A 17,178-nucleotide genomic window follows, 5' to 3' on the forward strand; every position below is an offset into this window, starting at 1 on the left:
ACTATTTACTCGCCCTTGTTTTTTTTTTTTTTTTCAGTGAAACACAAATGGAGATCTTTAGCAGAATAAGGAGGCTGCTCTTTTCCACAAACTGACCATCAATCTCCGTTAAATCAATCCACCAGAAATTAAAATCATCATCATTTGCTTTCCATCATGTTGTTCCAAACCCATAACACTCTCATCCGTCTTCAAAACACACGCACATGAACACGACACTTTCAATGAAACCGGCCTTCCTACAGAGGAGGGAATATTACACATATCTTGATTAGTGTTCAAGAGATTAATGGAAGTCCCGTGGGTTTGCAACGACACGAGGGCGACGCAATGACCGCTTTTGAACGGATCGGTTCAGGGATGGGCTATTTTGTATCCTTCACTTCAACATGGACCAAGTTTTAGGGGAAAGAAGATTTAGTGAAACACACACAAATGTGTGAAGCTGTGTAGTGTTGCTAGTGAAGAACGAGATGGATGCAAATCTCCATGAAGACTGGAGTGGGTGGACATATATGAGCTGGAGAAGCTGTTTTGATCAAGTCCTCAGACTCGCAGTGCGCCCCGTCGCATGAGCTCTGTGGTGTCTCCATCATCCTCATCATCATCAGTGCCTTCCTCCGAGTCCTGGACGGGCGAGTGGTGCTGGTCACCCCCCAGCGGGGGCTCGTGCGGCTGCAGACACTGTGCGGAGATGGTGACCGTGGAGGCGTATGTGTGAGGCGGGCTGGAGGCGGTGGGGGGTCGGAGGAGAGGCGTGCGCTCAGAGTCTGCCTCCTCTTCCTCTTCCTGCTGAGGCCCTGACTCTCCGCCAGAGTCCGAAGACTCTGAGTACTCTGGGTCGGGACGGGTCACTCGCTGCTTGCACACCGGGCAGGTTTTTTTAGTTTGGGTGAGCCAGGGGTCCACACACCTGCAGTGGTACGCTGAACGACGGGACACAAACACAACCATGATGTTATGGGATGCAGAACAGAGACACTAAATAACTCCGCTCTGCTTTAAAACGAAAAATTCAAAACACTGATAATGTGAAAACTATTTAAAACCACGGTTTTTACAATTAGAAGGATTTCTGAAGGAGCATATGATGCCTTGAATTGTTATAATATTTGACAATATTAGTGTTTTTACCACCAAATTAATGCAGCCGTGGTGAGCAGAGGAGAGTTCATTATAAACACTGAAATATCGTACCGTTTCCACGCTTTTGACAAGCACTGTATGATAAAACACCATCTCATTTAATATAGTAAATAACATGCATAATTTATGCAATGGGATTCCTATTTATTTTACATACCGTATTTTCCGGACTATAAGTTGCACTTTTTTTCAGTTTGGCTGGTCCTGCGACTTATTTATCAAAATTAATTTGACATGAACCAAGAGAAATGAACTAAGAGACATGAACCAAGAGAAAACATTACCGTCTCCAGCCGCCAGAGGGCGCTCTATGCTGCTCAGTGCTCCTGTAGCCTACACTGAACACATAGAGCACCGTCTCGCGGCTGGAGACGATGTTTTCTCTTGGTTCTAAATGAATGCGTTTTATATATGCCTTATATATGTTTTTTTTCTCATCATGACGTATTTTTGGACTGATGCGACTTATACTCGGGTGCGACTTATAGTACAAAAAATACAGTAATAATATTTATTTAAACAATTACTTCTTACAATAAGCTATTTTTTTTTCAGTTTGTTCTGTTTTGGTTACTTAGTGTGCAGGAATATTTCTACATATGGATTTACGGACTTTAAGAAGACAATACAAGGAAAACTAATCATGAGACGTTGACCAATATGTTTATTTATTTATTGATAGACGATTTTTTGAAACCTAAGAGCAGGATGGCTGCTATACATGTATTTGATATCACATGTAGCTTCTTTATTCTGTAATCAATCCCTTGATATGATTTTTCACAAATAAAGAGATTCTTAAAAACATGAATCAAAAGAAAAAATACAAATGAAAAAAACAGTTTGCACTCATTCTGGCTTTAATCTTGTGATTGAAATCAGTGCTTTTTCCTTTAGTTAAACGGTCTGCACGGTTATATGTGTGAGACACCTCCAGTTCAGCTCTGATCAGCTCAGAATGTCAAACTGAAGTATGTTTACTGCTTGCATGCGCGTGTAAAGACGTGACATGTTCACTTACCGTGAGAACACGGCAGCACTCTCAGCTTCTCTCCCTCTTCATACTCATCCAGGCAGATCGCACACACATCATAACTATCACCTGAGAAGAACACACCGTTATTAAAGCGCTAGAACAATCTGAAAATGTGCCACATCACATGTTTGAGTAAGTGGTGCATGCCAGTGTTATTCCAGCATCTTCCACATACTACTATAGTTTTTGTTATATTTTGAATTCTATTCAATTTTTACATTTTCTACTTTCATGTTAATTTAAGTTAAAGTTTTAGTCACATTGCTGTGCATTTGTTATTAGTTTTTAAAAATGTCTAAATATTGTTAATACATTTTTATTTCAGCTTTAATTTTAAATGGAAATTTTAAATTTTTTTTAATCTTATTTCAGTTAACATTTATTTTATTTCAAGTAACAAAAGTGTTGTTTTAATGTTTTTAGTTTAACTAATATCCTTGGTATGCCCCTAAAAAAAAGAACAAAAGGAAGAAAATGGTAACTTCTATGATTTCCAACACGCAGTTCTGATAAATCTCTTTATCTATATTGTGGAATTAACATGCAAACTTGACTATATTTTGGACTTGACTGTCAGCCTACTGTTCATGTCCCGTTTAACGCTGATTAGACCTTTAATGAAGTCTCTTCCGCTCACCTTTAACAAACTTGTGAGTGGGGATTTTCTTCAGCTGTTGTTTGGAGAGTCTGTTTTTCTGAAGTCTCTTCCTGTGCTGCATGCAGCGCACAATCTAAAGCAGCCAGGAGGAGAACACATCATTACCCACCCATGAACACTTCATCCACTATACAGCTGCCTACCTAGACTACACTTATTACATCACAAGAGCACTGCAACATGAGCACAACTGTGCTCTACACTCTTTTCACTACTTCAGGATTTTAAACCATGCTCTAGACACCTGTAGTTTCATGCATGATTCTAGTATACATCATTCAGCTGTTTCTACAGCAGTCCGAGCAGCACTGACCAGTATGATGACCATGACCAGGATGATAATGCCCACTACTCCAGTGAAGGGGATGAGATAGTAGGACAGAGGGAAGGAGAACTCGGGCTTCAGAATCACAAAAGCCCTACAGCACAGAGGGTCAACAAATAAAGTCACACACACAACCGTAAAAACATCAAAGCACCTTCATGACAACCTAAGACGGTAATAAAGTCATTCAAAATGAGTAGAAACCTCTTAAAATCCTGGACATACTTGACTGAACTTAAGTTTAGCACACAATGCTCTCTGAGAGAAATTAGATTTGTACACGAATATAAATGATTGATTCTGTTACAAATTACAAAATGTAATAAATAAATAAACATCTTTCTTTTATTACACATGGATGTGTGAGGGCAGAGAGTTTAAAGAGAATCCAAAGAGGAAATCGCCGGAAACTAAACTATGAAAAGATATTTTAGCATGTGAAAAAAGAAATAATAATAATTTCCACATGCCCATATTTGTTATTTCATAGCTTTGATCACTTACTACTGATAATTTACTAAAATTATGGCGTACACTCTCAGTCTTGGAGGCAGTACCTTTTCAAAAGATGTACCTTTTAGGACCTAAACTGTATTTTAAAACACTAAAATGTAACTTTGAGGCACTAAAATGCCTCCTTTAGGGGTAAAATGGGTACAAAAGTGTCCCTTTCAAAAAGGTAATTCCCCACTGACTGATGCTGTACCTGTTTTTCTGAGAATGTAGATTTATTTCTATTCATATTTCTATCCAGATTCCCTTCTTGTGTGAGAATGTATGCAGACGATGTCCTTCTCACCCTTTCTCTGGGATGATGATGCTGCGCAGGATCTGAGACGCGTAGTAGCTCGTGAACACAGAAGGGATCTCGATCTCCTCCATGATAGTGTCTACACAGGCACAAGATGGACAAATATGATCAAGTATGAGTCTTACAACAAATGTCTTCAAGCCTTTTCAGTAAGGGTCAACTGAAGGCTCCACACATTCACCACTCATATGTTCATTTATTAAGCAGTTCTTGTTGTTTTCAGCTACCAATAAGAATGCAGTATTCCCATAACGGCTCGATAGAAGCAGTGTGTGTGTGTGTGTGTGTCTCACCATTGCTGTATCCCATCCTGAGAAGTGAATTAGAGTTCATGTTGTGAACTATGGCTGCGCTGAATCCTGCCTGCTGTGCATGGAGCACCTATAAGATATAATAATCAAAAAACAGTACTGCTCACATATTCTGTTATGCATGGCATATGAAGCATATCTGTGGCACATACACAAGACGCCTTGACACCAGATAATAACATGCCCTTGTGAGAAAGAAGTGTGCTTCAAATTTATAGGTACATAAAAAATAAAACAACTACTTGCAGATTATTAATAAATTAAAAGGTTGCCTAAGTGTACTTTACACAGTTAAGTACACTTAAAAACTGCACTAACTGAATTCTTATTACTAATCAGTAATTCAGTTTTGATATATTTACAGTAGGAGATTTACGCAATATCTTCATGGAACATGATCTTTGGCATAAAAGAGAAATGTATAATTTTGACCCATACAATGTATTTTTGGCTGTTTCTACAAATACACCCCGAGACTTAAGACTGGTTTTGTGCTGCGGGGACACATATATTATTTCTAGAATAAGTACCAAGTACTTAGTCATAAGTATTTCTTCTTTTTCTCAAGGGTACATTGTCTATTGTCACATGCTTTTAGTTGTGTATATATAAATCCTTGTCAAATCAAATGACCATATTATTTTACATTTCACCTTTTATGAACAATATTTTGTAATGTATTGTAATAGTGCAGCTGTGCAGGAACATTAACCTTGATATCAAAGTTACAGTCGTAGCGTCGAATGAGGACGATGTATTTAGTGCTGTTGGGATCAGAAGCTGTGGGAGAAACTGGAGGAGGATCTATAGACACACAGGCGTTTGGAGGACGAGCTTCCACCAGCACCCCCTGAGAGAGAGAGAGAGAGAGAGAGAGAGAGAGAGAGAGAGAGAGAGAGAGAGAGAGATAGTAAACAATCAGCAGCACTTGGCCTCACACTAAACACAAAGCTCTTGCTGTTTGCAGATGATCTGGTTCTTGGCAGAATTAGGCCAATACCCTCTACTGAAACCAGCCATCACATTCTGGAAACACCTAAAAATGAGCGACCCCAACTCTTAACATTTTAAAGCCCTTATAAACCATGAAGTGAGCCCTGAAAAAAGTCCCGATTCAGATGATCCTGAAGCAGCAGAAGCAAACTAACACGACTAACAACAGCCAGCATCAGGAATCTGAAATATCCATCCCCACAATTGAGCCCAACCAAATTATAAAAGCACAGAAATAAAATTATCTAACTTATTGGAAAGAAACAACAGAAAAACAAAGTAAACTTGAATGGCCCTAAACGGAGACTACACAACTGCAGAGTAGAGTGAAAGAGTGTAAATGAAGACGACAGATGACGAGGTCCAGACTGAGCAGTCATACTCTGACTGTAGAGACGGACAGATATCCCCAGAGAGAGAGAGACGCAACTGCTCTTACTGTAATCACCTGCTGCTCTAACTATGAAGAAGTCAGAAAGACATTCTATCCCACATCTGAAACAATTAACCCTTTCAAAACGTTAAACAAGAAAACAAATTCAGTATTTATTCGGTGAAAAACAAGAGTGTTTCTTACTAGCAACAAGATACATTGATGCATGTCACAAAAAGAGGGAGGAGTCAACAAATCAGTGAAGCACCCACACACCACATTGAATTATAAATTGTATGTAGAATTTTTAAATGTTATTTGTTCTACTTTTTTAAATGTATATACATGCATGTTTTTGTTGCATATATATGTGTTCTAGATTACATGCTTTGGCAATACATTGTAACAATTGTCATGCCAATAAAGCACATATTGAATTGAATTGATAGAGAGAGAGAAGGAAAGACAAGTCAGTCACTCATATTCAGTCACAGTATTAATGTCCAGTAGTAGAGATTCATTACCTCAAGTCCATCTTTTGGCAGAGGAGAGCCGAAGAGAGCGGGCAGATCCTCGAACAGCATGGAGGTCATGTTATTGTAATGCTGCACAGAAGAGAGAAGAGGCATTACACAGCAATCAACTCCTCTTCATAAAATACACATTGATTACTGAAAGGTGCTGTGTGTAGCTCAATATCATAAAAACATCTATAAAACGAATGAGAGCCTAAAAGCAGACACTTACAGCATATATATACGCCTGACCAGGAGACGGCGCCACAGTGCAGAAGAAGACTAGGACCGACACGCTCTCCACAGACACCATCCTGAATCAGACCGACGGAGACCTGCACACAGACATGTGTTCACAACCTTCACCATCAAACACAGACATCTCCAGTCTGACCTGGTCTAAAGAGAGTCGACAGAGAGAAGCGTGCGTGAACACATGAATCATTCTTTATTTAACTTTAAAATAACTGGTTTCTAAGAAAGCACATAACCACTCTCCCCTCATGATGAAGGCTCTGTGAGTGGATCGGTCATGTGCTAACACACACACACACACACAAATTTTAATTATGAATGATTTCATTTGTGTGAGTTACAGCACTGCGGTGAGCTACTTTTAAAGTTGCCATAGGACAAAAGTAGCACCAGATCGCTCTCTTTTTTTCCATATTGTGACCATAAACTGTATAAAAACATTGTGACGTACATCTAAGTAAACTATATGTAGGGAGGGATGTGGATGTTGATTGGCTTGTGAAATGTGGGCGTGGCACTCATCTGGCAGTACTTTTGTTTTTAAGAAGAAATCCAGAGGCATCAATTTCACCAGAATATAAAAATATAAAAAAAATTATAAAAATAAAAAATGGCATAGATGCATCGTTCACAATAAGATCTGCAACATGCGAGAAGGAGAATTTTTATTTCAATGACCTGCCCAAAGCAGTTTTAAACACATTTTCTTATTTTTAATAGCTTTAATAGCACATTTAATGTTTTTAATCTTTCAAATTATCTTCTTCAGTCTATAGAAAATAAGAATCAAATGCCTTTTTAATATTTTGGAGCCGGAAGAAGTGCCTTGTCTTATTATTTTCTATAGACACAAGTTTGAACCCAACCAAAGAGCACCTTCTGGATTATTAAACGTAGGTCCTTTCAGCAAGTAGTGCTCCGAGATGATTTCCTTGATCTTCTTCTGTGCTTCTGTGACACAATTCTCCTTTACTATTGCTTAAAAACGTCCTTAGAAACAAACCACTCCTGATCTGACGTCATCAAGCCGTTCTGAGACCTGCACTTTACTCATCTTCAATGAATGATTAACCCCAGGAATGAAAGGCTCTGGTTTCAAGTTAGTTACCTAACTGTGAGGAATCTGTGGTTTCCAGGAGCCATCAACAAAAAACTGTGAGGAAGTGAAACTACTTGAGACAAGTGTCTCTCGTGCAGATCTGTGAAGGTTTGACAGCAGCTGAATGATCTACTGTGACAGGGGTTAATTCATAAACAAATCGGACAGGACATGCGACACAAGCAGTGTCTGAGTAATCCCACGTGTTCGGGAGCTGCTGGATCAGATGAAGAGCAGGAAGTTCTGGTTCCTCATCATCATGGCTGAGATTTTAGAAGTGAACTGTGATTGTCACTTCATGAAGACAAGAATCAAATGCTCTTGATGTTCACACATCTCAGAGGTCACTCCATAATAAAGACATACTGCGAGTTTCAGACCTCAAAACTAACTCCTCAGTTTAAAACATTAATTATTATGATCTAACATTCCCGGACAGTGACGTCACACTTCTCAGACGTTGGGACGTATGAAACTGCACGTCATTAACCCTTCACACGACGTGTCGCTAGTGTTTTACTGTCGTCATCTTTACATAAATGTGTTTTATAGTTCTGTTTCTTTGACTGTGTTGCTCAAACATATCCGGCTCTTTCGCAAGTGCTTGCCATCTCGAGTACGCAAAGAGTACAGTGCAAAGAAGTTTTCAACAAGAAACCAGGCCTAACATACATTACTAGATAACGTTACTATGTTACGCTTTACGATAGCCCTGGATGATTACAGGAAACAGTAAAACAAATCTGAAGTCTGAATTAACGTAATTGCTATGTAACGTAATATCCACAAAATACAATTACAACTTCCTAAGCCCATTTCTGCCGCAAATTGTTAACTGACACACACACACACACAGTACCGTATTTGAAGTGTAGTTTCAAAGAGGACTGTTGTTTACACTGTCTGCTAGCGGTAGCGGCTAATCACTCGATCCAGTTGATCTCTCACTCACTCGAGACTTCGCTGTGATTCCGTTCAAATCGGTGAAACACGGTGCCTTTTCTCCCGAAAACGCTCTCTTGAAGCTTACAGCTCATTGATCCGAATCGGTTTCTCGAGGAGCTTGTCCGATCCAGCCCTTGGTGGAACTACGTTCACACGTTTGTTTACAATCCCGCGAGGCCAACGGGAACTCGGGAAGTGCGCAGCTGCAGTTATCGCGAGACAGATGAGCGAGACTCCCGCAGGTTATAATAATAATAATAATAAACACAATAATATAGGCAAGGCAAGTTTATTTATATAGCACATTTCGTACACAATGATAATTCAAAGTGCTTTACATAAAAGAAAGTAAAATAATAATGAAGAAAAATAATAAGAATAAAACAAGCAATTTTAAAACTTTTAAAATTATTTAAAAATTTACTTATTTAAAATGAATTTAAAACAGTTAGAAAATGATTTTACATAAAATAAAATAAAAAAAACAGTGAAAATATAGTGCAATCAGTTCGGACATTGCACAGTGCTCATTCAATAAATGCACAGCTAAACAGATGAGTTTTAAGTCTAGATTTAAATGTGACTAGTGTTTTAGCACATCTGATCTCTTCTGGAAGCTGATTCCAACTGCGGGCGGCATAGTAACTAAAGGAGGACTCTCCTTGTTTTGTGTGAACCCTTGGTATTTCTAACTGACTCGATCCTAATGATCTGAGTGCTCTGTTAGGCTTATATTCAGTGAGCATATCTGAAATATATTTCGGTCCTAGGTCATTTAGTGACTTATATACAAGTAAAAGTACTTTAAAATCAATCCTAAATGTAACTGGAAGCCAGTGTAAGGACCTGAGGACTGGTGTGATATGCTCAGATTTTCTGGTTCTAGTCAGAATCCTGGCAGCAGTGTTCTGGATGAGCTGCAGCTGTCTAATGGTCTTTTTGGGAAGGCCGGTGAGGAGCCCATTACAATAGTCCACCCTGCTGGTGATGAAGGCATGAACAAGTTTCTCAAAGTCTTGGCTGGAAACAAAACATCTAATTCTTGCAATGTTTTTTAAATGATAGTATGCTGATTTAGTTACTGCTTTGACATGACTTCTGAAACAAGTGATGTGTCGTTCTTGAACGATTCGTTCATTTTGAACGAATCTTTAATGTGACTCGGGAAGAACGAGTCGTCTCGGGGAGTGATTCGTTCAGTCGCGCATGCGCATTATTCTATAGGTTCTGTTCTAGTAGTAGTGATTCACCTGTCAGTCAATGCAGTATTGAGTCGGAGAGAGAATTGATTAGTTCATAGTTCGGGTCTTTCGGGTTTTTGACTCGTTCCTTAATCACGTGACAGCCACATACGCTAAAACCAATGCAATATGAGCCGGAAAGAGAATTGATTAGTTCATCTCATGAGTCTTCGGGTCGGGTCGAGTCATTCCTTAATCACGTGACAGCCCCATACGCTAAAACCATAGACAGTAAAAGAATGCAGTATTGAGCCGGAAAGAGAATTGATTAGTTCATCTTTCGGTTCTTCGGGTTGTTCGTTCTTTTGTCCCGTGATGTGACAACATTGGCTAGAGTAATTATTAAATCAGATTGTCTGTATAAACCATACTTTTGTAACATATGACACTTTATAAACATTAAAAAACACTGTGTACATACTTTTGAATTGTTGTTTATTGTTTATTTTTGTGCCATTAAAGCTTTGTAACAAAGAGGACAACTATTCCAAAATAAATCAAAATAATAAAAAAGTATAATAAAGATAAAATTAAAAGATAATAAAGCCACAGGGTCTAATAACCTTAACAAATGAACTTTAAAAGTACAATATGAAAAAAGAAAAAAAAAAAGAAAAACTAAATATTGCACAACAAGCTTTGCTTTTTTTATATAATAATTTAAAATGAATACATTTTAAAATAAATAACACTTTTGTGCCAAAATAAAAACTTTATATCAAAGAGGATAACTATTCCCCAAATAATTTTAAACCATTTAAATAAAAATAAATGAAAATGAAGAGATACTAAAGCTACGGAGCCTTATAACAATAACAAATTACCTTTAAAATCACAACAACAACAAAAATATTGCACAACAAGCTAGTCTTTTTCTAAATAAATAAAAATAAATAAGCTTTAAAATAAATAACACACTGTGGCTATATTTTTAGGACTTGCTTTAAGGCATGTTTGCATTAAAAAAAACAAGCTCCCTGACCTTGGATGGGCTGAGTCTGTTTCTTCTATCTGAGATAATCTGCCCAGTTTTAGAAAAAAATATTTCAGATGGCACAGGTGTGGCCACAATGCAAAGTCTTGTCTTTGTGACTTCAGAAAGGCTTTTGTATACTGGTGAACATCTCCTCCACCAGGCCAGAGGGTCTGATGTGCGGGGTAAGAGTGGCTCTGCAAGGTAGGCCTGCACCTTTATAGCATCTGAGGTCTTAGAAGAGGGAGCAGAAGGCCTCAAGCTTGCTACCCTCTCGTCAAAGTCTTCCCAAAACATGGCCCCTGCACTGGCAGTAGCACCAGGATCTGAAGTATCCTCCTCACTCTGAGCTGGGTTAAAACTGTTAAAGCTGAAGTTATCATAACCTTAATGTTTTAAACTAACATTAATAATTCAAATTCAAAATTTTATTTGCTTTTAATGTATATGTCATTATGTCCTTTTTTGAGCAATCTTCTTATACATATATTACACCAATATGTCAAGTCTGCCTAGGAAAAGCAATTATTATACCAGCAAACTCAAAATTGGAGTAAAAATGAACAAACTAGTATAAATACTTTTTATTGTAAGCTTGAATTATTATATTATTATATAGCCTAGTGTTTATTTACCGATAGACAGTCAAAAAGACAAATTAATCAATATTTTATTTATAACAGGGTTTTATTTATTTATAAAATAATAACAAACCACAGATCCTCAACAAACAGTAACAAAAACACAGTGACAGAAAATGTCAGAAATAGCGTATGGGTCTGTCACGTGATTAAGGAACGAGTCAAACTCGACCCGAGACCCGAAAGACTCATGAGACGAACTAATCAATTCTCTTTCCGACTCAAGACTGCGTTAGTTTTGCGTATGGGTCGTCACGTGATTAAGGAATGACTTAAACCCGAGGACTTCTTGTCAGATAAGAGGTGAGGTGAGCTAATCACAGACTGAAGACCCAGGTAAAGAAGGAATTTTTTTTCTGTATCTTATAGCATTTTAGTTTTGTATTGTTTTTAGTGTGATCAACATTTGCGTAAGTACTATATGTGTTGGGCAAGTAACACATAACATTTTCATTACATTTTGCTAAAATGAACGAAATGAACTAAATGACTTGAAAAAAGATTCGTTCATTTTGCTGAACGAGACTCAAAAGTCTGAGTCGGTAAAATGATCCGAACTTCCCATCACTAACTGAAACTAAGGTCTGTCTCCAGAATCACACCAAGATTCCTCACTTGATTTTTAGTTGTTTGACCCCTAGAGTCAAGGTATGCATTCACCTTGAACACTTCATCTTTGTTTCCAAATGCAATGACTTCAGTTTTTTCCTTGTTTAATTGAAGAAAGTTCTGGCACATCCAACTATTAATTTCATCAATGCATTGGCAGAGAGAGTCAATTGGGCTGTAGTCATTTGGAGATAAGGCTAGGTAAATCTGGGTATCATCAGCATAGCTGTGATAGGCAATTTGGTTCTTTCTCATTATTTGACTTAGTGGAAGCATATACAGACTAAACAAGAGCGGTGCAAGAATTGACCCTTGTGGGACTCCGCATGTCATGGACGTCCACTCAGACTTATGCTCTCCTAGACTCACATAATAGCCTCTCCCTTCTAAGTATGACCTGAACCATTTGAGTACCATCCCAGAAAGCCGACCCAGTTTTCCAGTCTCTCTAGTAGTATGTTATGATCGACAGTGTCAAACGCAGCACTGAGATCTAGCAATACCAGCACCGATATTTTGCCAGAGTCACAATTTAAGCGAATATCATTTATTATCTTAATGAGTGCTGTCTCTGTATGGAATGCCAAAGCTGACAATTTTAAAAATAAATAAATACTTAAATAAATATAAAAATAAATGAAAATAAGAATAAATAAATACATAAATATATAAATAAATATACATAGAAAAGCAAAAAAACGAAAATAAATAATTATTTATACATTTATTTCCATATTTATGTATATATTTATTTTTTTCCATATTTATTTATTTATTCTTTTATTTATTTATAGATTTATTCATTTCTACATTTATTTATTTATACATTTATTTATTTTTACATGTATTTATTTATACATTTATTTATTTATACATTTATTTATTTATTCATTTATTTCTTCCTACATTTCTTCCTGCGTAGGGTAATGAGGAGGGCGTGGTTTACCTCAGACATAGCAATCGAGCTCAGAGTAAGCGAAGGCGAAGGGTTGAGGCCACAGTGACGCCTATTGTGTGGCGAAATACAATTAGTATAGCTCACTGACGTTGATACGGTCTGTGACTGCGAGGTATATGGTCAAAATCCTAAATCTTACTGTGTGACATGGATAGGCTACTCTTTATTCCGGACATGGCCGTAGAACATCGTTTGGTCTGGATTTGTAAAATGTCCTGGGCTAACAAACATGAAACAGGGACTCTGCAGTGCTTAATTTGTAAATTGCGAGGTCCCGGAACAAAGCAGGGCAACGGATGCCGGATGCATGTGATTACAGGAGGGAGAGGTGACGGAGCACTCGCGCAATCACATTGGTCAGCAGTTTAAGTGATTGACTGCATGCATCAGTTGCTTTTAGGGTCTGTATGTTCATGAATAACATGGAAATGCCATGCAATTTTAAAACAACAATTTCCAGGCCTAAAAACGTTTTGAAAAAGTTGTGGAATTTTATTTTACAAATCTCTGTATACTAGAGTCCTAAATTTCGGTGGGGGACTGTGTAGCTATGCCACATGGTTTTAATAATTCTCGCAGCTTTCAAGTTTATAATGAGAAAAATTCCTGCATTTATTCAACATAGCTTGTAGGTTTGAATAATAAAATTAATCCATGCAAAATGTAAGATTAAATAATTCATTCGAAACCAGTCTTCGAATCCATGAACTCTCTCGCGCGCTTCTCATCAGCGCATCATTTTCATATAGCCTCATGTTAAGTGCAAGTGTCCGATACAATACCAACACTGACGACTCAGTGTTGTTTAATTATTGATTTTTTTCCCCTTTTCTTAATTTTTTTCCCCATGTGTTTAAGTAGAGTGTTCCATGAAATTGTTTTGTTTGTCAACACCCACAACAGACATCATATTGTGTGTATTTGATTGCTTAAGCTCAACAAACTACGAAAAATAACTCATATAATAGGCTACTCGCGAGGCGGCTTTATACGCGTGAACTTTGGATGTGACTGTGAGGTCACATAATACAGCCTTCGGAGCGCGCGAGTACCATGGCTTAAAATACTGAAAAATGTGTGCAAATTATACATTTTTGTGACAATGCAACAATGACCCGATTAGTCATGTGACTGTTCTGTCAGCTGTCCCGAGATGCGAGTGAAGTCTTGTGTCGGCGCGTGCTGCAGGTCACTGTGCAGACGAGATGCGCTGATGAGAAGCGCGCGAGAGAGTTCATGGATTCGAAGACTGGTTTCGAATGAATTATTTAATCTTAAATTTTGCGTGGATTAATTTTTATTATTCAAACCTACAAGCTATGTTGAATAAATGCAGGAATTTTTCTCATTATAAACTTGAAAGCTGCGAGAATTATTAAAACCATGTGGCATAGCTACACAGTCCCCCACCGAAATTTAGGACTCTAGTATACAGAGATTTGTAAAATAAAATTCCACAACTTTTTCAAAACGTTTTTAGGCCTGGAAATTGTTGTTTTAAAATTGCATGGCATTTCCATGTTATTCATGAACATACAGACCCTAAAAGCAACTGATGCATGCAGTCAATCACTTAAACTGCTGACCAATGTGATTGCGCGAGTGCTCCGTCACCTCTCCCTCCTGTAATCACATGCATCCGGCATCCGTTGCCCTGCTTTGTTCCGGGACCTCGCAATTTACAAATTAAGCACTGCAGAGTCCCTGTTTCATGTTTGTTAGCCCAGGACATTTTACAAATCCAGACCAAACGATGTTCTACGGCCATGTCCGGAATAAAGAGTAGCCTATCCATGTCACACAGTAAGATTTAGGATTTTGACCATATACCTCGCAGTCACAGACCGTATCAACGTCAGTGAGCTATACTAATTGTATTTCGCCACACAATAGGCGTCACTGTGGCCTCAACCCTTCGCCTTCGCTTACTCTGAGCTCGATTGCTATGTCTGAGGTAAACCACGCCCTCCTCATTACCCTACGCAGGAAGAAATGTAGGAAGAAATAAATGAATAAATAAATGTATAAATAAATACATGTGAAAATAAATAAATGTATAAATAAATAAATGTAGAAATGAATAAATGTATAAATGAATAAAATAATAAATAAATAAATATGGAAAAAAATAAATATATACATAAATATGGAAATAAATGTATAAATAATTATTTATTTTCATTTTTTTGGTTTTCTATGTATATTTATTTATATATTTATGTATTTATTTGTTCTTATTTTCATTTATTTTTATATTTATTTATGTATTTATTTATTTTTAAAATTGTCAGCTTTGGCATTCCATATCTCTGTGCTGTGATGCGGTCGAAAACCAGATTGAAAATTGTCCAGGTATCCATTTGAGTTTAAGTATTTGTTCAGCTGATTAAAAACTACCCTTTCTATAATTTTGCCTATAAAAGGAAGATTAGATATTGGTCTAAAATTGCTCAAAATGGTGTTATCAAGATTGCTCTTTTTCAGGAGGGGCTTAACAACTGCAGTTTTTAAGGAGTTTGGAAATGTCCCAGAAAGAAGTGAGGCGCTCACCACTTCTAAAAGATCTGCTTCTAAGCAGTTAAGCACACTTTTGAAAAAAGATGTGGGAAGTGTGTCAAGATAGCAGGTTGATGATTTTAGGTGCTGCACTATGTCTTCCAGAATGTTGCTATCAATTGTTTCAAAAATAGACATAGTATCTTTTTGATATTGTGGCATAATCTGTCTGACCTCTGCATTACTTGAGGATGTGCTAATCGCCTTCCTGATTTTGATGATCTTCTCAGAAAAGAAGGAAGCAAACTCATTGTATTTGCTGTCTGAGAGCATTTCACTGGGAATCTGACTTGGGGGGTTTTACAGTCTCTCAACAGTGGCAAAAAGAGTACGAGTGTTATTTAAGTTACTGTTTATAAGGTTTGAGAAGAAATTCTGTCTAGCTGTGGCTAGTTTCACATTAAAAGCATGAAGGCTGTCTTTATAGATGCTATAGTGAATTTCAAGTTTCGTCTTTTCTGCATTGTCTTTTCATAGTCTGAATTGCTGTTGATCTTCTCCAAACTGATTTCTGTCTGTTTGTTTTCTTTCTGATTATTATTGGAGCAATATCATCAATAACATTCTTAACTTTTGAGTTGAAGGAATCAAGGAGAGTATCAACAGAATCTGCAGAAATGCTTGGTGTTAAAGATATAGCCTCCATAAATAGTACACTTGTGTTCTCGTTAATGCATCTCCTTCTGACAGAGACCGATCTAGATTCAGTTGTAGCAGACATCAATATATCAAAGAAAATACAGAAGTGATCAGATAGTGCTATGTCCTTAATAACAATGGATGAAATGTTTAGACCCCTACTGATGATTAAGTCTAGAGTGTGTCCACCTTTGTGTGTGGGTCCATGCACATGCTGAGTCAAGTCAAAAGTGTTTAGAACCGTTATCATTTCTTTTGTAGTTTTGTTTTCTGCATTATCTATGTGAATATTAAAATCCCCTGCAATAGCAAAACAGTCAAACTCTGAGGAAATCATTGATAACATTTCTGTGACCTCTTCAACAAAAGCTGGAGAATATTTTGGAGGCCTGTAAATAATAATAAACAGAATGTGTGGAGCACCTTTCAGCACAATCCCTAGATATTCAAAAGACAAGTACTGACCAAATGACACCTGCTTGCATTGATAGACATCTTTAAATAGAGCAGCTACACCTCCACCTCTCCTAACAGTCCTGCAGACACTCATGTAAGTGAAGTTAGGAGGGGCTGCTTCATTGAGGACTGTTGCAGCTTTCATCAAGCCATGTTTCGATAAAGGGATAATGTGTCTGGTAAGATGGGCTGTCTCTGGTGTTTCCGGTGGCTGTGATATGTTGTCCTGGCTTCCCTGGCTGTTTTCCAGAAAGTCATCCCTGGGTGCTGAATCTTGTAGCTGTTTTGATACATCACAGTCAGTCCTTGAGGAGCTCTGTGGGCATGGCTCAGCTGGGATAGTGTCCATGAGCAGTGCTTGTTTTGGCTGCGTGGTGTTATCAGTGTCCTTTTGGGATATGTCAACCACATAATGGCTCGGACCCGGTGTGTGTGTGCTGAATGGATTGACACACTCTGCTGAAGGATGACGGAGGGAAAAGTAGATATTGTCCTTAAACACTCTAGCACCAAGTTTGTTTGGGTGGAGGCCATCCGGTTTAAACAACTGTCTATGGCCCCAGAAAAGATTGAAGTTGTCGATGAAATTCACTCCTTTTATATTACAAGATCTATGTAGCCATGTGTTCAGCCCAAGC

At 37.8% G+C, this 17,178-nt stretch overlaps 1 protein-coding gene across 2 annotated transcripts; it reads right to left on the reverse strand.

The window, feature by feature from the left end:
• Positions 1–385: 385 nt before the first annotated feature.
• On the reverse strand, positions 386–8,669 carry LOC132132332 (E3 ubiquitin-protein ligase RNF167-like). Of its 2 annotated transcripts, none has more exons than XM_059544715.1 (10): positions 8,382–8,669; positions 6,401–6,503; positions 6,178–6,258; positions 5,000–5,137; positions 4,270–4,357; positions 3,965–4,055; positions 3,154–3,259; positions 2,820–2,913; positions 2,168–2,248; positions 386–926 (listed from the first exon to the last, which is right to left on the reverse strand). In XM_059544715.1, exons 2-10 carry the CDS (start codon positions 6,479–6,481, stop codon positions 547–549), a joined length of 1,140 nt encoding a protein of 379 aa, XP_059400698.1. In that variant the 5' UTR covers positions 6,482–6,503; positions 8,382–8,669; the 3' UTR covers positions 386–546. The 2 variants fall into 2 exon arrangements, with proteins under 2 accessions (XP_059400698.1, XP_059400702.1); XM_059544719.1 differs by having other exon boundaries at positions 407–926; positions 8,475–8,669.
• Between the last annotated feature and the right edge of the window lie 8,509 nt (positions 8,670–17,178).

Source organism: Carassius carassius, chromosome 4 (genome assembly GCF_963082965.1).
Source record: "Carassius carassius chromosome 4, fCarCar2.1, whole genome shotgun sequence".
Lineage (NCBI taxonomy): Eukaryota > Metazoa > Chordata > Actinopteri > Cypriniformes > Cyprinidae > Carassius > Carassius carassius.

Coding starts and splice junctions, on each gene's coding strand:
- LOC132132332 (XM_059544715.1), bottom strand. CDS start 6,481: ATGGTGTCTGTGGAGAGCGTGTCGGTCCTAGTCTTCTTCTGCACTGTG. Junction 6,259..6,400: donor GTCAGGCGTATATATATGCT/GTAAGTGTCTGC, acceptor TCTTCTGTGCAG/CATTACAATAACATGACCTC. Junction 2,249..2,819: donor CACTCACAAGTTTGTTAAAG/GTGAGCGGAAGA, acceptor TGTTCTTCTCAG/GTGATAGTTATGATGTGTGT.